Source organism: Mus caroli, unplaced genomic scaffold (genome assembly GCF_978045245.1).
Source record: "Mus caroli unplaced genomic scaffold, Mus_caroli_1 scaffold_11, whole genome shotgun sequence".
In the NCBI taxonomy this organism is placed as follows: domain Eukaryota; kingdom Metazoa; phylum Chordata; class Mammalia; order Rodentia; family Muridae; genus Mus; species Mus caroli.
In genome coordinates this window covers 21,546,381-21,569,959 of record NW_028227266.1, presented here as the reverse complement: position 1 = coordinate 21,569,959, position 23,579 = coordinate 21,546,381, and the positions used below count along the sequence as shown (strand labels likewise).

At 38.2% G+C, this 23,579-nt stretch overlaps 1 protein-coding gene across 1 annotated transcript in view; it reads left to right on the top strand.

Annotated features, from left to right (window-relative positions):
• The window catches only part of Dpy19l2 (dpy-19 like 2), a 159,851-nt gene that overhangs the window by 117,000 nt on the left and 19,272 nt on the right, over positions 1–23,579 (top strand). The window contains exon 17 of the mRNA XM_021171758.2: positions 23,322–23,346. Within this exon, the coding sequence (XP_021027417.1) occupies positions 23,322–23,346 (25 nt within the window). The remainder of the gene's footprint in view (positions 1–23,321; positions 23,347–23,579) is intronic.

Sequence of the window (23,579 nt, the reverse complement as noted above, 5' to 3'; positions counted from 1 at the left end):
TCTGTCTTCAGAAAGCCAACAGATATTTATAGGATAATTATAAAATAAGATAAAATAAACAAACAAGCCAGAATAGGACAAAACAAACAGGAAAAAATAGCCAAAAAGCATAAGAAATACATGTAATTGAACACACATGTTCACGCTTAGGAATCCCATAAACACACAAAACTAGAAACCATAATAAATATACAATGGACTGGAAAAATTTTAAAAAGTCCTGATAAAACATTATGGGTCAAAGGACCATTATTTTCTTTGATGCCGTTGAGCTTGTTTTGTGTTTATCATCTAATGCTGGGCATGAGGATTGTACTCAAGAGTAGTTTGTATACACAGTGAGACTCCATTGGAGAGAGCTACATTTTTATTTGAGAGTGGATATCAGTTCAAGATAGGTTCTGGGATAGGGATGGGTGTTTGTGTCCACTTCTCTCAGCTCTATGATACCATTTGTGCAGTACCAGTGCACGCTCACAGTCTCTGTGAGTTCATATGTGTACTAGTCCTGTTGTGTCTAGAAATCCTGATTCCTTGGTGTCTTTTAATCCCCCTGGCTCTTGCACTCTTTCTGCCTCTGATTTTGCTGAGTTTGTGATCACTGAGTGGAGGAATTTGATGGAAACATCCCATTTAGGACCGAAGTTTTCCAAATTTCTCACTTTCTGCACATTGTTCATGTGTGAGTCTCTTGTGTTTGTTCACATCTACTGCAGGAAGAAGCTTCTCTGATGATGACTGAGGAAGGCACTGATCTAAGAGTAGTTCAGAATATCATCAGGGGTTATTGTAGCAGAACAGTAGCATTTAGTTTTGGCCTAGGTCCCTGGGATATGTAATCTCAGGTTCTTGGCCACCCATTCACTGTTGTAGATGGGTTCTGATCCATGGATTGGGTCTTATATCCAAGTTAAGTCAAAGTTAGAGAAAGATAATCCAAATTAACAAAATTAGAGATGGAAAGAGGGACATATCAAAGGACACTTTGGAAATCCAGGAATCGTAAGGACATGTTTTAAAAATCTATAGAACACCACCTAGTGAACTATAAAAGAAATGGATAATTTCACACACACACACGCATTTAATATATATATATATATATATATATATATCAATTATCAAAGTTAAATCAAGATCAGATAAACAATTTAAGCTTGTCTATAACTCCTAATAAAGTTGAAACAGTATCTACATAACTGTCTGTGCACTGTGTACATGTTTCATGCTGGTGGATGTGAGCTGGCATGTGAGTGCTGGGACCTGAAGCTGGGTCCTCTGCAAGAACAGCAGGTGCTCTTAACCTCTGACCTCTCTAGAGAGCCCCAGCTGAGGCTGGCTTTTCAGGTCTGGTCACATTCACACATTTCACATCACCTGTCACTAGCCAGCCTGTGGATTGTATTTTTGGTCAAGGACCACTCCACTGAAATGCAAAACTTTTTTCAAGTTGAGCATTTGTGGCTACAGACAAGGGCACTTCCTGAAAAGGGCTACATCCTGTAGAAGACAAATGGTTTATTTGATAACTGTATTATAGTCTCTGGTCTTACAGAAATAAATAAAAAAAAAGTTGAAGAAGTATTTATAAATCTACAAGGAAACAACAACAAAAAGGCCATGCCCAGATGGTTTTAGCACAGAATTCTACCAGACTTTATTTTATTTTAGTTGTATTTTCTTTATTTACATTTCAAATGTCAGCCCCTTTCCTAGTTTCCCCTCCAAAAATCCCCTATCCCCTCCCCACTCCCCCTGCTCCCCAACCCACCCACTCCCATTCCTGGTCCTGGCATTCCCCTATACTGGAGCATAGAGCCTTCACAGGACTAAGGGCCTCTCCTCCCATTGATGACCAATTAGGCCATCCTCTGCTACATATGCAGATAGAGCCACAAGTTCCACCATGTGTTTTTGTTGATTGGTGTTATAGTTCCAAGTAGCTCTGTGGGTACTAGTTAGTTCATATTTATGTTCTTTCTATGGGGCTTCAGTCCCCTTCAGCTCACTGGGTATTTCTCTGGCTCCTTCACTGGGGGCATTGTGCTCCATCCAATTGATGACTCTGAGCATCCACTTCTGTATTTGCCAGGCACTGGCAGAGCCTCAAAGGAGACAGCTATAGCAGGCTCCTGTCAGCAGGCTTTTGTTGGTATCTGCCTAGTCTACCAGACTTTCAAGCAAAACTTAATGCAAATACTCATCAAATCATTCCACAAAATCAAAACTCAGGTAACATTGCCCAGTTCATTCTATGAGGCCACATTTACTCTGATATCTAAACCTCATAAAGTCCCAACAAATAAATAGAATTACAGACCAATTTGTCTTATGAACATAGATGCAATAATTCCCAGTATAATAATTACAAACTGAATCTAGGATTCTATATAATTGTTCATCTACCATGTGATCATGGTGGATCATTACAGAGATGCAAGGGTGTTTCCACCCATTAAACTGATAAATTTTATCCACCATATAAATAGATTGAAAAACACAAACCACATGGCCCTCTCATTAGCTGTAGAAAAGGTCTTTGGCAAAAATCAACACCTCTTTATAATAAAAGTACTAGAGAGATTATGAATACAAGTCACATTCCTCAACATATTAAATGTGATTTACAGGAAGTCCATACCAAACATCAGCCTAAATGTGCAGAAACTCAGATCATTTCTACCAAAATCTGGAATAAGACAAGGTTGTTAAAGTTCTCCATACTTATTTAATGTAATATTTGAAGTCCTAGCTAGATCAATAAGACAGCTGAAGAAGATCAGGGAATATAAATATGAAAGGAAGATGTCAAAGTACCTTTATTTGCAGATAATGTGATTGTATATATAAATGACCTTAAAAATTCCACCAGGAAAATTCTACAGCTAATAAACACTTTCAACAAGGTAGTAGGAGGCAAAATTAACACACACACACACACACACACACACACACACACACAGAGTAAGTAGCCTTTATATATGCAAACAACAAGTAGTGAAATATATATATACATATATTGTGATATATATAATATATATCATGTATATTATATATATATATAATATAATATAATATGTTATATTATATATTATATATAATAATATAATATAACATGTATATTAATATATACATACATAGTGATATATATAATATTATATATATATATCACAAGCCAAGGAAGTTCAAGACTTAACATAATGAAAACTTGAGAGATAGTGAAGAAATAACCTGAAGATAACAGAAGATGGAAAATCTCCTATGGTAATGGATCAGTAGAATCAATATAGTAAAAGTGGCCATTTTATGTAAAGAAAACTACAAATTCACTGCATTCCTCATTAAAATTCCAATGCAATTCTTTATAGAACTTGAAATGATAAATTAAACTTTGTATGGAAACACAAAAATGTCAAGATAGCTAGAATAATACTGAACAGTAAAATAATTGCTGGAGGTATCACCATTCCTGATTTCAAGTTGTACTTCAGAGCTATAGTTATAAAACAGGATTGTATTAGCATAAAAACAGACATATTGATATATGGAAGTAAACCGAAGACCCAGATATAAATCTATACATCTTACAGGCAACTGATTTTTGGTAAAGAAACCAGAAATACACACTGGAAAAAAGAATGTATTTTCAACAAATGGTGTTGGTCAAATTGGATGGCTGCATGTAGAAAGAATGCAAATAGGTTCATATTTATCATCTAGCCCAAACTCAACCTTAAATGGATCAAGGATCTCAACATAAATCCAGTTGCACTGAACCTGATAGAAGAGAAAATGGGGGATAGATTGGAACACATTGGCACAGAAGACGACTTTCAGAACACAGCACCAATAGCACAGGTAGTACTAAGATCAACAATAAATAGGACTTCATGAAACTCAAAAGTATCTGCATGACAAAAGACACTTTGTCATTTAGACAAAGCAGCCAGATAGAGAACAAGAAGAGGTTTTTGTCAACTAAACATCTGATAGAGGGCTAATACCCAAAATATATAAAGAATGAAAAAAATATGACCTGGACATTATGAAAAGAAATAACCTAATTACAAATGAGGTACTGATCTAAACAGAGATATCGCAAAAGATGATACAGAAATATCTAATATTCACTTAAAGAAAAATTTAACATCCTTAATCACCAGGGAAATTCAAATCAAACCTAGTTTAAAATTTCATCTTTCTTTGTTGAGTCTTTTTGTGGCTTAGGTGTCAGGGTTATAGTGGCCTCAAAGAATGACTTAGGTAGTGTTCCTTGTGTTTCTAATTTGTGGACTAGTTTGAGAAGTATTGATATTAGCTCTTCTTTGTATGTCTGGTAGAATTCTGCACCTAAAACCATCTGGCCCTGGGCTTCTTTGTTTGTTTTGTATGGTTGAGAGGTTTTGAATGACTGCTCCTATTTCCTTAGGGATTATGAAACTGTTTAGATAGTTGACTTGATCTTGATTTAACTTTAGTACATGGTATCTGTCTAGAAAATCATCCAATTTATCTGATTTTCCAGTTTTGAGTATATAGGTTTTTGTGGTAAGATCTGAGTTTTTTTTTTTTTTTTTAATTTCCTCTGTTTCTGTTGGTATGTTTCCTTTTCATTTCTGATATTGTTAACTTGAATGCTGTCTCTGTGCCTTGTAGTGTCTAACTTGTTAAGGGTGTGTATAACTTGTTGATTATCTCAAAGAACCAGCTCTTAGTTTTGTTGATTCTTTGTACTATTCTCTTTGTTTCTAATTGGTTGCTTTCAGCTCTGAGTTTGCCTATTTTCTGATATCTACTCTCAGGTTTGCTTCATTTTGTTCTAGAGCTTTCAGGTGTGCTGTTAAGTTGCTAGTATAGGATCTCTCCAATTTCTTTATGACGGCACTTTGTGCTATGAACTTTCCTCTTAACACTGCACAACATAAAGGTATGTTATGCCTTCATTTTCATTGAATTCTAGAAAGTATTTAATTTCTTTATTTCTTCCATGACCAAGTTATCATTGTATAGAGAGTTGCTCAGTTTCCATGAGTATGTGGGATTTCTGTTGTTGAAGTCCAGCCTTAGTTCAAGGTGATTCGATAGAATACAAAGGTTATTTCAATCTTCTTGTATCTGTTGAGGCTTCTTTTGGTCAATTTTGGAGAAGGTTTCACGAGAAGGTGCTGAGAAGACAGTATATTCTTTTGTTTTTGGGTGAAAAGTTCTGTAGATTTGTTAGATTTATTTGGTTCATAACTTCTGTTAGGTTCATTCTATTTAGTTTCCGTTTGGATGACCTGACCATTGGTGTGAGTGGAGTGCTGAAGTCTCCCACTATTATTCTGTGGGTCTCAAAGTGTGTTTGAGCTTTAGTAAAGTTTCTTTCAGGAATGTTTGTGTTTGGGGCATGGTGGATTTTGCCATTGATGAGTATGAAATGTCCTTCCCCATCTGCTTTGGTTGAAAGTCTATTTTATTGGATATTAGAATGGCTACTCCAGTTTGTTTCTTGGGACTGTTTTCTTAGAAAACATTTTTTCCAGCCCATTATGCTGAGGTGATATTTATCATTGTTGCTGAGGTGTGTTTTTTGTATGCAACAGAATGGTGAATCCTGTTTATGTATCCAGTCTGTTAGCTTGTGTCTTTTTTATTGGTGAATTAAGTCCATTAATGTTGAGAGATATTAATGACCAATGATTGTTAGTTCCTGCTATTTTGTTGTTGGTTCTATGTGTGTGTGATTCTTTTCTTTTGGGCTTGTTGTGAGATGATTAATTTCTTGTGTTTTATTGAGTGTAGTTTCCCTCCTGGTGTTGGAGTTTTCCTTCTAGTATTCTCTATAGGGCTGGATTACTAGATTATATATTGTTTAAATTTGGTTTTGTCATAGAATATCTTGGCTGCTCCATCTATGGTAATTGAGAATTTCATTGGATATAGCAGTTTGGGTTGGCATCTATGGTCTCTTAGGGTCTTTAAGACACCTGTCAAGGATCTTCGGGACTTTTAGAAACTCCATTGAGAAGTCCAGTGTAATTCTGATATTTCTGCCTTTATATTTTACTTGGCCTTTTTCCCTTACAGCTTTTGTTATTCTTTCTTTGTTCTGTACAATTATTGTTGTGATTATTATGTGGCAGGAGGATTTTCTTTTATGGTCTAATCTATTTGGTGTTCTGTAGGTTTATTGTACATTTATGGCCATCTCTTTCTTTAGATTTGAGAATTTTTCTTCTATGATTTCCTTGAAGATGTTTTCTGGCCCTTTGAACTGGAATTTTAGCCCTCTTCTATTCGTATTATTCTTAGGTTTGGTCTTTCATTGTGTCCCAAATTTCCTGGATATTTGGGTTAGGAACTTTTCACACTTGGCGTTTTCTTTGACCAGTGTATCAGTATATTCAATGGTATCTTCTACCTCTGAGATTTCTTCCATCTCTTATATTCTGTTGGTGATGCTTGCATAGTTCCTGTTTCCTTTCCTATGGTTTTTGTCTCCAGGATTATCTCCATCTGTGTTTTCTTTATTGTTTCTATTTCCATTTTTAGGTCTTGAACCATTTTGTTCATTTCCTTTACCCATTTGATTGTATTTCCCTGTACTTCTTTAAGGGACTTATTTGTTTTCTCTTTAAGTACTTCTTCCTATTTGACTGTGTTTTCCTGTGTTGCTTTAAGAAAATTATTTATATTCTCTTTAAAGGCCTCTATCATCTTTATAAGATGGGATTTAAGGTCAGAATCTTGCTTCTCAGGTGTGTTAGGGTATCCAGGACTTGCTGTAGTAGACCTGTGTTCTGATGGTGTCAAATTACATTGATTTCTGTTGATTATGTTCTTGTGCTTGCCCTTTACCATCTGGTTGCCCCTGATGTTAACTGGCCTGGTTGTTTCAGATTGGAGCAGGACTCCCCAGAGGCAGATTGAACTGTGTGTCTGGGGTTTACAGCAGGCTTCCTGTGATGTAGGAAGCTCTGTGTCTCTGGTAAGAGCAGGCCTCCTGGGAGACAGGCTGAACTTGAGGGTGGGGAGAATACCAATCTGCCTCAGTGTAGGTAGAGTTATGGATCAGAAGGGTGATGGGGGCTATGGCAGGGTAAGACACAGCTCAAGTCTGCATGGCTTTGTGAGGTTCCAGCTGGCATGTGTATTGGGGTGGGGGTGGGATGGTCTCATCTGTGTCCTTGTGTCCCATGTCCACATGGGAGACAAGTTGAGCTGTGGAGTGTGGGAACAGGATGCTGATCTGCCATGGGTACCTGTGGAGGTGTGGACTGGAAGAGTGATGGTTCTCTGTAAGAGCCAGACAGATCCCACATCTGCTGGGTTCTGTGGGGTACTAAGATAAGCCCTTTGCTGCACTCTCCTTTGTCTTCACCATTCAGGGTTCTTAGTTCTGATTAACCAGTGCACACATCTGGCTGAGTAGTGGGGGACCTGGGAGCTTCCAGGGGCAACAGGCTGAGGTTCCCAATGCCACACTGCATCCTACAACTTTACAACATCCAAGCGTGGGCTCTAACAGTTCTGGGATAAACAGCAAGATTTGCTGTATATAGATAGCATCATGTCTGAAAATATGGATAATCTTTCTTTTCCTTTGTAATTTGATTGCGTTTTTGTCTTTTTTCTAGCCTGTTGCTTTGGCTACTATGTTAAATAAAAGTGGTGAAAATGGCTATCTTTGCCGTGTTCCTGATTCTAGAGTAAGATATTTCAGTTTTTTCCATTGAGTATCATGTTATCTATGGGCTTTTAACACATGGTCCATACTACATCAAGCTACTTATTTGTTGAGAATTTCTCTCTTGAAAAGGTACTGATATTGTTAGCTACTTTTTTGTATTTATTGAGATAATTATGTGACTTATATCTTTTACTCCATTAATGTGTTAAACCAAATTAATTTTCTTTTATTTTATTTTTATTAAAAATGTATTTTTCTCTCATATAATATCCTAACTAGTTTCCCCTCCCTCCCCTCCTCCCAGTCCCCCTACCATGCCTCCCCTTACCCCCAAGATCTACTACTCCTCCATTTCCCTTCAGTAAAGAGCAGTTGTCCAAGAGACAGTGGCCAAACATGAGAAAGCAAAATACAATAAGGCAAGGCAAAAGCCCTCACAGCAAGGCAGCACAAGGCAAGCCAACAGGAGGAAAAGCGTACCAAGTCAGGCAAAACAGTCAAAGTTAGGAATCCCACAAAAACCAACAAGCTATCAGCCACAGTATATATGCAGAGGCCCTAGTGCATGTTCTGACTACCACTGCACTCTCAAACATTTGAGTCTTGCTTAGTTAAGTAGATCATGTTCTCTTGGTATCCTCTGACTCCTATAATGTATTTGTGGGACTCCCTGAGCTCCAAGGGAAGAGTTCTGATGGAAACCTCCAATTTAGATTCTCATAATATCTGGCTATGGGGCTCTGCATCCACTCTCATTTGCTGCCAGTCGAAGCCACTAACTGGAAATGGTACTAATCTATGAATATAAGAGAGTATCATTAGAAATGATTTCATTGAATTTCTTCTAGACAAGTATTGTTTGATTATCTCTCTGGGATATTCAGTGTCCAGTTCTGGTCTTCTACTCAGTGTTGGACACAGGCTTCCTCATGTGGAGTGGGCCTCAAGTTAAAGCAGACATTAGTTGGCTACTCCTACATGGTTTTCATGACCATTGCCCCAGCACATTTTGCAAGCAGGACAGATTGTAGGTCAAAGGTTTTGTGGTTGGGTTGGTGTCTAAATTTCTCCTCCTACATAGCCTGCAGAGTACCTTTTCACAGAGAAAGAAAGAGAGAGAGAGAGAGGAGAGAGAGAGAGAGAGAGAGAGAGAGAGAGAGAGAGAGAGAGAGAGAGAGAGAGAGAAAGAGAACAACATAGGAGTATTATCCATCCATATGCAGGTACCAGATCAACCTCTGCACACCCAATGAGCTGTAGATGTTGTCATACACAATGCCCCTCCCCTCAGACACTGTCAGTTTGCAGAAAGTGACCCTCTGTTCTGGCATCAGCATGGGTTATTTAGTGATCTATGGGATCCAGTCCTGACACTGGGAGCCTTCCCTAGCTACAGCAGATAGCCATTCAGACTATATCATCCACTACTACTGCCAGCAGTCCTCATTAGGATCACCTTCATAGATTCCAGGTAGTTTCCACTACACTAGGGTTCTAAATCACTCAAGAAATGACCCTAATTCCAGACATCTTCTCCTGAACTCTTTCCCTCTATTCCATTTACTTTCCTTTCTGATTCTCCCACTACACTTGCAAAATTGACTCTAGTTCCTCTTTTCTCAAGATTCATGCATCCCCACTAAAGACTTCCTCTTTACCTAGTCTCTCTGGGCCTATGGACTGTAGCTTGGTTATCATTTACTTAACCGCCAGTATGTACTTATAAGTGAATACATACCATATTTGTCTTTATGGGTCTGGGTTATCTCACTCAGAATGACTTTTTTTTTCTAGTTTCATCCATTTGCATGCAAATTTCATGATGTCATTTTTAAAAACAGCTGAGTAATACTCCATAGTGCAAGCATACCACATTTTAATTATCAATTCTTCAGTTCAGGGATAGCTAGGTTGCTTCCAGTTTCTGGCTATCATGAAGCCACTATGAACATAGTTGAGCAAGTGTCCTTGTGGTAGCATGAAATAACCTTTCTGTACCCCATTTTAAAAAGTGAAACATTCCAAGCAAATGGTCTGAAGAAACAAGCTGGAGTAGCCATTCTAATATCTAATAAAATCGACTTCCAATCCAAAGTTATCAAAAAAGACAAGGAGGGACACTTCATACTCATCAAAGGTAAAATCCTCAAAGAGGAACTCTCAATTCTGAATATCTATGCCCCAAATGCAAGGGCAGCCACATTCATTAAAGAAACTTTATTAAAGCTCAAAGCACATATTGCACCTCACACAATAATAATGGGAGACTTCAACACACCACTTTGATCAATGGACAGAACGTGGAAACAGAAACTAAACAGGGACACAGTGAAACTAACAGAAGTGATGAAACAAATGGACTTAACAGATATATACAGAACATTTTATCTTAAAACAAAAGGATATACCTTCTTCTCAGCACCTCATGGTACCTTCTCCAAAATTGACCATATAATTGGTTACAAAACAGGCCTCAACAGATACAAAAATATTGAAATCTTCCCATGCATCCTATCAGACCACCATGGACTAAGGCTGATCTTCAATAACAACATAAATAATGGAAAGCAAACATTCACGTGGAAAATGAACAACACTCTTCTCAATGATACCTTGGTCAAGGAAGGAATAAAGAAAGAAAGACTTTTTAGAGTTTAATGAAAATGAAGCCACAACATACCCAAACCTATGGGACACTATGAAAGCATTTCTAAGAGGGAAACTCATAGCTCTGAGTGCGTCCAAAAAAAAAAAAAAAACTAGAGAGAGCACACACACTAGCAGCTTGACAACACACCTAAAAGCTCTAGAAAAAAGGGAGCAAATTCACCCAAGAGGAGTAGACGGCAGAAAATAATCAAACTCAGGGGCGAAATCAACCAAGTGGAAACAAGAAGAACTATTCAAAGAATCAATTAAACAAGGAGCTGGTTCTTTGAGAAAATCAACAAGATAGATAAACACTTAGCCAGACTCACTAGAGAGCACAGGGACAGCATCCTAATTAACAAAATCAGAAATGAAAAGGGAGACATAACAACAAACCCTGAAGAAATCCAAAACACCATTAGATCCTTCTACAAAAGGCTATACTCAACAAAACTGGAAAACCTGGATGAAATGAACAAATTTCTAGACAGATACCAGGTACCAAAGTTAAACCAGGATCAAGTTAACCATCTAAACACTCCCATATCTCCTAAAGAAATAGAAGCAGTCATTAATCATCTCCCAACCAAAAAAAAACCCAGGACCAGATGGGTTTAGTACAGAGTTCTATCAGACCTTCAAAGAAGATCTAATTCCAGTTCTGCACAAACTATTCCACAAAATAGAAGTAGAAGGTTCTCTACCCAACTCATTCTATGAAGCCACAATTCCTCTGATACCTAAACCACAGAAAGATCCAACAAAGATAGAGAACTTCAGACCAATTTCCCTTATGAATATAGATGCAAAATTACTCAATAAAATTCTCGCTAACCGAATCCAAGAACACATTAAAACAACCATCCATCCTGACCAAGTAGGTTTTATTCCAGGGATGCAGGGATGGTTTAATATATGGAAATCCAACAATGTGATCCATTATATAAACAAACTCAAAGACAAAAACCACATGATCATCTTGTTAGATGCAGAAAAAACATTCGACAAGATCCAACACCCATTCATGATAAAAGTCTTGGAAAGATCAGGAATTCAAGGCCCATACCTAAACATGACAAAAGCAATCTACAGCAAACCAGTAGCCAACATCAAAGTAAATGGTGAGAAGCTTGAAGCAATCCCTTTAAAATCAGGGACTAGACAAGGCTGCCAACTTTCTCTCTACCTATTCAACGTAGTACTTGAAGTCCTAGCCAGAGCAATTCGACAACAAAAGGAGATCAAAGGGATACAAATTGGAAAAGATGAAGTCAAAATATCACTTTTTGCAGATGATATGATAGTATATATAAGTGACCCTAACAATTCCACTAGAGAACTCCTAAACCTGATAAACAGCTTCAGTGAAGTAGCTGGATATAAAATTAACTCAAACAAGTCAATTGCCTTTCTCTACACAAAGAATAAACAGGCTGAGAAAGAAATTAGGGAAACAACACCCTTCTTAATAGTCACAAATAATATAAAATATCTTGGCGTGACTCTAACTAAGGAAGTGAAAGATCTCTATGATAAGAACTTCAAGTCTCTGAAGAAAGAAATTAAAGAAGATCTCAGAAGATGGAAAGATCTCCCATGCTCATGGATTGGCAGGATCAACATTGTAAAAATGGCTATCTTGCCAAAAGCAATCTACAGATTCAATGCAATCCCCATCAAAATTCCAACTCAATTCTTCAATGAATTAGAAAGAGAAATCTGCAAATTCATCTGGAATAACAAAAAACATAGGATAGCAAAAACTCTTCTCAAGGATAAAAGAACCTCTGGTGGAATCACCATGCTGGACCTAAAGTTTTACTACAGAGCAAATGTGATAAAAACGGCATGGTACTGGTATAAGGACAGACAAGCAGACCAATGGAATAGAATTGAAGACCCAGAAATGAACCCACACACCTATGGTGACTTGATCTTGGGAGCTAAATCCATCCAGTGGAAATAAGACAGCATTTTCAACAAATGGTGCTGCCACAACTGGTGGTTATCATGTAGAAGAATGCGAATTGATCCATTCCTATCTCCTTGTACTAAAGCCAAATCTAAGTGGATCAAGGAGCTCCACATAAAACCAGAGACACTGAAACTTATAGAGGAGAAAGTGGGGAAAAGCCTCGAAGATATTGGTAGAGTGGAAAAATTCCTGAATAGAACAGCAATGGCTTGTGTTGTAAGATCGAGAATTGACAAGTGGGACCTCATGAAACTGCAAAGCTTCTGTAAGGCAAAAGACACAGTCAATAAGACAAAAAGGCCACCAACAGTTTGGGAAAGGATCTTTACCTATCCTAAGTCAGATAGAGGACTAATATCCAATATATTTAAAGAACTCAAGAAGGTGGACTCCAGAAAATCAAATAACCCCATTAAAAAATGGGGCTCAGAGCTAAACAAAGAATTCTCACCTGAGGAATACCGAATGGCTGAGGAACACCTGAAAAAATTTTCAGCATCCTTAATCACCCGGGAAATGCAAATCAAAGCAACCCTGAGATTCCATCTCACACCAGTCAGAATGTCTAAGATCAAAAATTCAGGTGACAGCAGATGCTGGCGAGGATGTGGAGAAAGAGGAACACTCCTCCACTGTTGCTCGGATTTCAAGCTTGTACAACCACTCTGGAAATCATTCTGTCGGTTTCTCAGAAAATTGGACATGGTACTACTGGAGGATCCCACAATACCTCTCCTGGGCATATATCCAGAAGATGTTCCAACTAGTAAGAAAGAAACATGCTCCACTATGTTCATAGCAGCCTTCTTTATAATAGCCAGAAGCTGGAAAGAACCCTGATGCCCCTCAACAAATGAATGGATACAAAAATGTGGTACATTTACACAATGGAGTACTACTCAGCTATTAAAAAGAATGAATGTATGAAACTCCTAGGCAAATGGTTGGACCTGGAAGGCATTATTCTGAGTGAGGTAACCCAATCACAAAAGAACTCAAATGATATGTACTCAATGATAAGTGGATATTAGCCCAGAAACTTAGGATACCCAAGATATAACAGACAATTTGCTAAACGCATGAAACTCAAGAAGAATGAAGACCAAAGTGTGGACACTTTGTCCCTTCTTAGAATTGGGTATAAAACACCCGTGGAAGGAGTTACAGAGACAAAGTTTGGAGCTGAGACAAAAGGATGGGCCATCTAGAGACTGCCATATCCAGGGATCCATCCCATAATCAGCCTCCAAATGCTGACATCATTGCATACACTAGCAAGATTTTGCTGAAAGAACCCAGATATAGCTGTCTCTAGTGAGACTAAGCCAGGGCCTAGCAAACACATAAGTGGATGCTCACAGTTAGATATTGGATGGATCACAGGGCCCCCAATGGAGTAGCTAGAGAAAATACCCAAGGAACCAAAGGGAACTGCAACCCTATATTTGGAACAACAGTATGAACTAACCAGTACCCCGGAGCCCTTGTCTCTAGCTGCATATGTATCAAAAATGGGCTAGTCGGCCATCACTGGAAAGAGAGGCCCATTGGACTTGCAAACTTTTTATGCCCCAGTACAGGGGAACACCAGGGCCAAAATGTGGGAGTGGGTGGGAGGTTATGGGGGACTTTAGGGATAGCATTGGAAATGTAAATGAGGAAAATACCTAATTAAAAAAAAGTGAAACATTTGTTACTTTATAACTAGTTTCTTGAGCTCTTTAAGTATTTTCAATAGTAGTCCTGTATTGAATCTATTTGATTGTTGTGTGTATGTTTTAAAGTGGTGGCGCACGCCTTTAATCCCAGCACTCGGGAGGCAGAGGCAGGCGGATTTCTGAGTTCGAGGCCAGCCTGGTCTACAAAGTGAGTTCCAGGACAGCCAGGGCTACACAGAGAAATCCTGTCTCGAAAAACCAAAAAAAAAAAAAAAAAAGTCTGCCCTAATGCTTGCTGGATCTCTTTGATGTCTGTTATGCCCCCCCCTTTTTTTTCTGATTTTGGGAATTGGATATTCTCTACCCATCTTTTGGTTAGTTTGGATAAGGGTTTGTCTAGCTTGTTGATTTTCTCAAAAGAACTCTTTTTTCACTGATCCTTTGCATTGTTCTCTTTGTTTATATTTTATTATTTTTCAGCTCTCAATTTAATTATTCCCTGTTATGTCCTCTTTTCATTCAAGAGCTTTCAGGTGTTCTGTTAAGTTGCTGGTATGAGATCTCTCCAGTTGTTTCATGTAGGCACCTAGTGTAATGAATTTTTGTCTTAGAACAGCATGCATTGTATCCCATAAGTTTGGGTATACTGTATCTCCATTTTCATTGAATTCATAGAAAGTCTTTAACTTCTCTTCCTTCCTTTCTTCCTTCCTTCCTTCCTTCCTTCCTTCCTTCCTTCCTTCCTTCCTTCCTTCCTTCCTTCCTTTCTTTCTTTCTTTCTTTCTTTCTTTCTTTCTTTCTTTCTCTTTCTTTCTTTCCTTCCTTCCTTCCTTCCTTCCTTCCTTCCTTCCTTCCTTCCTTCCTTCCTTCCTTCCATCTGTCCATCTGTTTGTCTGTCTGTCTGTCTTGATCCATTTTTCATTCAGTAGAGGGTTGTTTAGTTTCCATGAGTTTGTAAGCCTTCTGTTGTTTCCATTGTTATTGGTATTCAGTTTTTATCTGTGGTGGTCTAATAGGAGTCGGGGAGTTATTTTAATTTTCTTTTGTTTGTTGAGATTTGCTTTGTGTCTGCGTATGTGTTCATTTTTTTTCTTTTTTTTATTAGATATTTTCTTTATTTACATTTCAAGTGTTATCCCCTTTCCTAGTTTCCCCTCTGAAAATCCCCTTCCCTTAACCCCTACACCTACTCACCAACCCACTCACTCCTACTTCACGGCCCTGGCATTCCACTATACTGGGGCATAAAACTTTCCCAGGACCAAGGATCTCTCCTCCTATTGATGACCGACTAGGCTATCCTCTATTACATATGCAGCTAGACCCATGAGTCCCACCATGTGTTTTCTTTGGTTGGTGGTTTGGTCCCAGGGAGCTCTGGGGGATACTGGTTAGTTCATATTGTTGTTCTTCCTATGGGGCTGCAAACCTCTTCAGCTCCTTGGGTACTTTCTCTAGCTCCTTCATTGGGGACTCTGTGCTCTGTCCAATGTATGGCTGTGAACATCCACTTCTGTATTTGTCAGGCACTGGCAGAGCCTCTCAGGAGACAGCTATATCAGGCTCCTGTCAGCAAGCTCTTGGTGACATCCACAATAGTGTCTGGGTTTGGTGGTTGTTTATGGGTGGATCCTCAGGTGGGGCAGTCTCTGGATGGTCATTCCTTCTGTCTCTGCTCCATACCTTGTCTCTGTAACTCCTTCCATGGGAATTTTGTTCCCCCTTCTAAGAAGGATTGAAGTATCATATATCTGTGTTATCCAGCTTCCAATTCTTGGTCATCCAGGTGCTATTGACCATGGGCTTTCTTTCATGTGTAAGCCTTAAATTAGACCCATCATCCATTGGCCTCTTCTATAAGGTCTATACCTCCATAGCCTTAGTATGTCTTGCATGCAGGCTAGAATATAAGCCAAAGGTTTTCTGGCTGGGTTGGTGTCCTAGCCTACTTCTGGAAGACTTGCCTGATTACAGAGGATGGTGGGTTTCACATTCTGAATTCTCCATAACTAGAAGTGTTCCCTATCATCACCCTCACAGAATCCCAAGAGTTCCTACTGGTCTAGATTTCCACATCACCATAGTATCTGTCAAAATAGATTTCAAACCTAAACTAATCAAAAGAAATGAGGAAGGACATTTGATACTTATAAAAGAAAAAAAATCCACAAACACAACATTTCAATTTTTATCATCTATGACCTCAGACACAAGCGAATCAACTTTTGTAAAAGAAACACTACTACAGCTTGATTTATGTATTGACTCTCACAAACTGGTGTAGTGGGAGACTTCAATACCCCACTCTAACCAATGGACATGTCATCTAGACAAAAATGTACAGAAAAATACTGGAGCTCACAGACAATATAAATCAAATGCACTTGACAGGTATTTGCAGGCCATTTCACTCAAACATAAAATTATGCCTACTTCTCAGCTCCCCACAGAACTTTCTTCAAAAGTTACCACACTGTTGGTTGTCTTTTTGTCTTATTGACAGTGTCCTTTGCCTACAGAAGCTTTGCAATTTTATGAGGTCCCATTTGTTAATCCGTGATCTTACAGTACAAGCCAGTGGTGTTCTTTTCAGGAAATTTCCCCCTGTGGCCCATATGTTCAAGGTTTTTCCCCACTTTCTCTTCTGTAAGTTTTAGTGTCTCTGGTTTTATGTGGAAGTCCTTGATCCACTTGGACTTGAGCTTTGTACAAGGAGATAAGAATGGATTGATTTGCATTCTTCTACATGCTACCCGCCAGTTGATTTGGCACCATTTGTTGGAAATGCTGTCATTTTTTTTTCCACTGGATGGTTTTAGCTCCTTTGTCAAAGATCAAGTGGCCATAGGTTAGGGTTATTATTAGATATTAGTTGTACTATAGAGCAATTGTGATAAAAGAAAAACTGCATGGTATTGGTTGATCAGAGGAATAGAATTGAAGACCCAGAAATGACCCCACACACCTAAGCATGATAGGGGAAAAAAAGCAATAAAATGATTCCTAAGGATAACCTCATATACTCATAGATGGGTGCCTAGTTCAGTCATCATCAAATAGGCAACCATTGTCAGCTGATGCAAGCAGATGTAGAGACCCACAGCCAAACATTAGGTAGAGAGAGAGTCCAAATTAAAGATCTCCATTGGGACCCTTCCCTTGGAGCTTGGGGAACCCAGTGGAAGAGAGAGAGAAAGACATGTAGGGCCAGGGGTATCAGGATACTAGGATACCAGCACACCAGACAGGATACCAGGAGAACACAGCCCACAAACTTCAACTACATAGAGATCATAGGGACTCACAGAGACTGAAGCACCAAGCACAGAGCCTGCATTGGTCCTCACCATGCCCTCTGTATATATGACATTGATTTATTTGTAGGACCCCTAACAGTGGATCTGGGGGTATCTCTGCCTCTTCAGACTCTCTTCCTCCTACTGGGTTGCCTTAACCAGCCTTGATATGAGGGTTTGTATGTACTCTTATTGTATCTTGTTATGCTGTGTTCAGTGGATAATTTTGGTAGGCCTCCTCTTTTCTGAATGACAAATGGAGGAGGAGTGGATTTGGAAAAGAGGAATTGGGAAGAATGTAAGGAAATGAGTAAGGAGAAACTATGGTCCAGGTGTAATGAAAACAATCAATAATAAACAGCCAAACAAACAAACAAAATAGAATGGCTATACCAGGTCTAGTTGCTTAGAATATATTTTCCAAACTTTTACCCTGGGGAAATTTCTATGTTTGATGTTCAGTTGTGGTTTTTTTTTTTTTTTTTTTGTAAGCAGAACTATGGATTTTGTCTTCACATCCATTATGTTAGTCTGTGTCTTTTTATTGGGGAATTTAGTTCATTGACAATTGATATTGAAAGATATACATGGCCAGCAATTGTTAAATTTCATGATTTTGTTGTTGCTTATGGTGTGTGTTAATGTGAGTGTGTGGATGTGTGTGTGTTAATGTGTGTATACTTCCCTTCTTTTTGTTTTGCTGGTGTGAGATCATTTCCTATGTTTTTATGGTTGCATTTAAGCATTTTAAATTGGAGGCTTTCCTTCTAACACCTTTGGTAAGGCTGGCTTTGTAGGTCAATACTGCTTAAATTTGATTTTATTATGGAATGTCTTATTTTCTTCATCTATGGGGATTGAAAAATTTGATGAATATAGTAGTCTGGCCTGGCAGCTATAGTCTTTTAGAATCTACAGCACATTTGTCCAGACCCTTCTGGCTTTTAAAGTCTCCATTGAGAAATTAGGTGTAATTATAAAAGGTCTGCTTTTATATGTTACTTGCTCTTTTTCCTTCACAACTTAATATACATTATTTGTTCTCTACATCTAGTGTTCTTATTATTATGTGGCATGGGAACTTTCTTTTCTGATCTAATATATTTGGTATCTATATTCCTCTTGTACTTTATAGATGTCTCCTTTTTTATGTTAGGAAATTTTCTTGTGTGATTTTGTTGAAAATATTTTCTGGTCCTTTGAGCTGAGATTCTATTTTTTTTTTTTTAATATTTAAAAACTTACTTATTTACATTTCAAATGCTATCCCCTTTCCCAGTCTCTTCTCCACAAACCTCCTATCCCATCCCCATTCTCTCTGCTTCTATGAGGGTGTGCCCCCAGCCACCCACACACCCACTCCCACCTCACCGCTCTGGCATTCATTCCCCTATACTGGGTCATGGAGCCTTCACAGGACCAAGGGCCTCTCCTATTCAAGACAGATAAAGCCATCCTCTGCTACATATGCAGCTGGTGTCATGTACGCTTTGGTTGGTGGCTTAGTCCCTGGGAGCTCGGGGGGGGGGGTGTCTGGTTGATACTGTTGTTTTTCCTATGGGGTTGCAAACCCCTTCAGCTCCTTCAGTCCTTTCTCTAACTCCTCTATTGTGGTTCCTGTGCTCAATACAATGGTTGGCTGCAAGCATCCACATGTGTATTTGCCGGAGCCTCTCACGAGAGAGCTATATCAGGCTCCTGTTAACAAGCACTTCTTGGCATCTGCAAGAGTATAGGCTTTTGTAGTAGGATCTGATGATATTTTTTAAATTTCCTCAGTTTTTGTTGTTATGTCTCCCTCTTCATTTCTGATTTTGTTAATTTAGATACTGCTCTGGGCCCTCTGGTTACTCTGGCTAAGGGTTTAGCTATTTTGTTGATTTTCTTGTGCTCCGATTCTGAGGGAACCCCAGGAGAACTCCAGAACTGCATGGCCCTATGCAATTATGCATAAGAGACTTTATTATTATAGTCACACTCGGATTGAAAACCTTCCCACTGCACAGGACAGTAGTATGACCACGAGCCTAGAAGGCTTGGCACTTATACACAGCATAGTTTGAAATCCTTTGGATTTTAGGGTGATGGGAAGTGAAAAAGCATGTTATTTTTCAAACAGGATATCATTTGTTCAGGAGGCACGACAGAATCACATGACTGGGGTGGGAGTGGGGAACTTTTTCTGACTTAGGGAGTAACTTTAAGGTGTTAGCAGGAATTAGTGTGTTTTATGGGCAGTCATTCCCACCTGTGACCCTTGATTATCTTCTCAAGGATGTTTTCTTTTGCTTTATTCCCAAGAACAGGACCTGCTGCACCTGAGAAGTGCTTAGCTGTTTAGTGCCAGCCTTGGTGATGCAGAGGCAGAGGTGAGGGAGGCTACCATTTGTCTATTCTAAAGCAGGCATTTTGCTTCCTCAGGAGGAGTTTCATTAAGGGGTATCTTTATGGAAACAGGGGTAATGACATTCTAGACTGAATCTTCTTGAAGCTTCCAGGGAGGGGGAGGAAGCCTTGCGCTTGCTGCAGGAGGGAGCAGGGGGTGGGGAGAGTGGAACTTCTGCAAGAAAGCACAGAGGCAAAAGCTGCCTGTGTATTTCATTCTCAAATAACCAGCTCCTGGTTTAGTTGATTCTTTGTATAGTTCGTTTTGTTTCTAGTTGGTTGATTTCATTCCTGAGTTTGATTATTTCCTGTCCTCTACTCGCCTTCAGTGTATTTGCTTCTTTTTGTTATAGAGATTTCAGATGTGCTATTAAATTGCTAGTGTATGCTCTCTCCAGTTTATTTTTGGAGGCATCTAGAGCTAGAGTTTTCCTCTTAGCACTGCTTCCACTGTGTCCCATAAGTTTGAGTATGTTGTGCCTTCATTTTCATTAAATTGCAGAAAGTCTTTAACTTCTTTCTTTCTTTCTTTCTTTCTTTCTTTCTTTCTTTCTTTCTTTCTTTCTTTCTTTCTTTCTTTCTGTCTGTCTGTCTTCCTGTCTTCCTTCCTTCCTTCCTTCCTGTCTTCCTTCCTTCCTTCCTTCCTTCCTTCCTTCCTTCCTCCCTCTCTCCCTCACTTCCTCTCCCTTTCTCTCCTTTCTTTCTCTCCTTTCTTTCTCTTCTTTCTTTCTTTCTTTCTTTCTTTCTTTCTTTCTTTCTTTCTTTCTTTCTTTCTTTCTTTCTTTCTTTCTTTTCTCCCTCCCTCCCTCCCTCCCTCCCTCCCTCTCTCTCTCTTTCTTTCTTTCTTTCTTGACCAAGTTATCATTGAGTAGAGAGTTGTTCAGCTTCCATGTGTATGTGAGCTTTCTGTTGTTTTTGTTGTTATTGAAGACCAGCCTTAGTCTGTGGTGATCTGATATGATGTATGGGATTATTTCAATCTTCTTGTATCTGTTGAGGCCTGTTTTGTGACCGATTTATATGGTCAATTTTGGAGAAAGTACCATAAGGTGATGAGAAGAAGATATGCAATTTTAGGATGAAATTTTCTATAGAAAAATCCATTTGATTCATAACTTCTGCTAGTTTCACTGTGTCTTTGTTTAGTTTGTGTTTCCATGATCTGTCCATTGATGAATGTGGTGTTGAAATCTCCCACTATTATTGTGTGAGGTGAAATGTGTGCTTTGAGCTAAGTAAAGTTTCTTTTATGTATGTGGGTGCCCTTGCATTTGGAGCACAGATGTTCAGAATTGAGAGTTCCTCTTGGTAGATTTTTCCCTTGGTGAGTATGAAGTGTCTTCATCTTTTTTGATAACTTTTGGTTGAAAGTTGATTTTATTTGGTGTTAGAATGGCTACTCCAGCTTGTTTCTTGGGAACATTTGCTTGGGAAATTATTTTTTCTAGCCTTTTACTCTGTGGTAATATCTGTCTTTGTCACCTAGGTGTGTTTCCTGTATGCAGCAAAATGCTGAGTCCTGTTTTCATATCCAGTCTGATAGTCTATGTATTTTTATTGGGGAATTGAGTTCATTAATGTTAAGAGATATTAAGGACCAGTGATTGTTGTTTCCATTTATTTTTGTTTTTAGAGGTGGAATTATGTTTGTGTGGCTATCTTCTTTTGGGTTAGTTAAAAGAAAATTACTTTCTTGCTTTTTTCTAGGGTGTAGTTTCCCTCCTTGTGTTGGGGTTTTCCATCTATTGTCCTTTGTAGTGCTGGATTGTGGAAATATATTGTGTAAATTTGGTTTTGTTATAGAATATCTTACTTACTCCATTTATTGTAATTGAAAGCTTTGCAGCATATAGTAGCCTGAGCTGGCCTTTAGTGTCCATATGACATCTGCCCAGGATCATCTAACTTTTAGAATCTCTGTTGAAAAGTCTGGTATGATTCTGATAGGTCTACGTTTATGTGTTACTTGACCTTTTTCTCTTACTGTTCTTAATATTCTTTCTTTGTTTTGTGCATTTGGTGTTTTGTTTATTATGTGATGGGAGGAATTTCTTTTCTGGTCCAATCTATTTGGGGTCTGTAGGCTTCTTGTATGTTCATGGTCATCTCTTTCTTTAGGTTTGGGATGTTTTCTTCTATAATTTTGTTGAAGATATTTACTGGCCCTTTGAGTTGGGAATCTTTGCTCTCTTCTATACCTATTATCCTTAGATTTGGTCTTCTCATTGTGTGCTGCATTTCCTGGATATTTTAGATTAAGACCTTTTTGCATTTTACATTTTCTTTGACTGATGTGTCAATGTTTTCTATGGAATCTTCTACACCTGAGATTCTCTCTTCTATATCTTGTATTTGGTTTGTGATGCTTGCATTTATGTCTCCTGATCTCTTTCCTAGGTTTTCTATCTCCAGAGTTGTCTCCCTTTGTGATTTCTTTATTATTTCTATTTCCATTTTTAGGTCCTGGATGGTTTTGTTCAATTCCTTCACCTGTTTGGTTGTGTTTTCCTGCATTTTGTGTACATTCTATTTGTCAGCCTGAGTTTATGGGTTTTAAGTTGGGAAAACATATTTATCCCAGAATTTTAGGAAGCTCCTTTTCATTGCAGTTCATCTAATTATGTAAAAGTGATGTCTTCTCAAATGTCTCTGAGGCAAAATATTAACTTTTGCATTTAACACTGTCTTATATCTACTGAATTAATGTTTCCAGGGAGGACATGAGTTTTGCTTATTTATCTCTATAATTCCCTTTTGTGGTACTTGCATTTTGTTTGTTCATATAATAAACTGGCTACTAGATTTTTTCATACAAGTTGGATGGCCCCTGATGAATATAAAATAATCCTATAAATGCTAGGTCATTCCTTTGCTCCCTGTAGGGTTCTTTTGTGATTGGAAGAGTTCAGGATACAGAGATGGCTCCACTCGCTGGCTGCATAGGTAGAAAAGAACATACAGGGTACTCAGAGAAGTTTGAGTCTACTACCTTCCAGCAGACCATCTATAGCCACTTAAAAAAAAAACCCTACAGATGTGAATTCCCACTAGTCACAATCTATCTTGTCTTTCCTAGAATGTTTCTTCCTGTAAAGCCTTAATAAAGTGCAGTCTTTTCTGTAGAGAAATAGAATAGGCATCTTTACTTGAGGATTGGATTACTATAAACTCCATGAACATGAAATTATTTATATAGTATTCATAGTCTACTAGCTGTGCAGTATTTAGAACACTATACATTACTATATGTATTCAAATAGAGCTGCTTTTCAGGAAGTAAAATATCTATATATCTTAGCGATATTTAGCAAGTTATATATAAAATATTCATGTAGTTTATAATTGTGAAAATTCAAACAAGCCAAAAGTCCAACAGAAATCATTGGGAGCACTTTATTTATAGTACATAGCTTAAATACATAAAGAGATGTCTTCAGGGATCAGTAAAACATATTGTAATTTAATCAAAGATCAGCTTTTTAATATACCATAAGTAGAATGATGGTGAATTGCGCCTTTGAAATTTTGTAATTTTATTAGCGTATATAGTGCTTTAAATTTTATACTTTACACATTCTAGAAAGAATCAAGAATTTAAAATCCAAGAAGAAAATAGATGATGTTGCTCTTATGTTATTATGTTGTAATGGATATTCAGTAAATAGATCATTTTTATTTTCTTCCAGAAAACAGCTTCTTGACAACGCAGAGGTAAAAGCCCTCATTCTTGGTAGACTTATGTATTAAATCCCACTTGAAGTATAGTTCATGAATGTGTGGCCCTCCTGCTGATGTGCATCAGTGCAGCTTGAATTTGGGACAGGAATAATCATTTCTGCCTGGCCTTCCTTCTCTTGTGTGATCTCAAAATGACTAGTAATAAGAATTTGAAAGCCATCTCAGAAAATGCAAGAGAATTATCAGAAGTGACCTATTTACTTTTT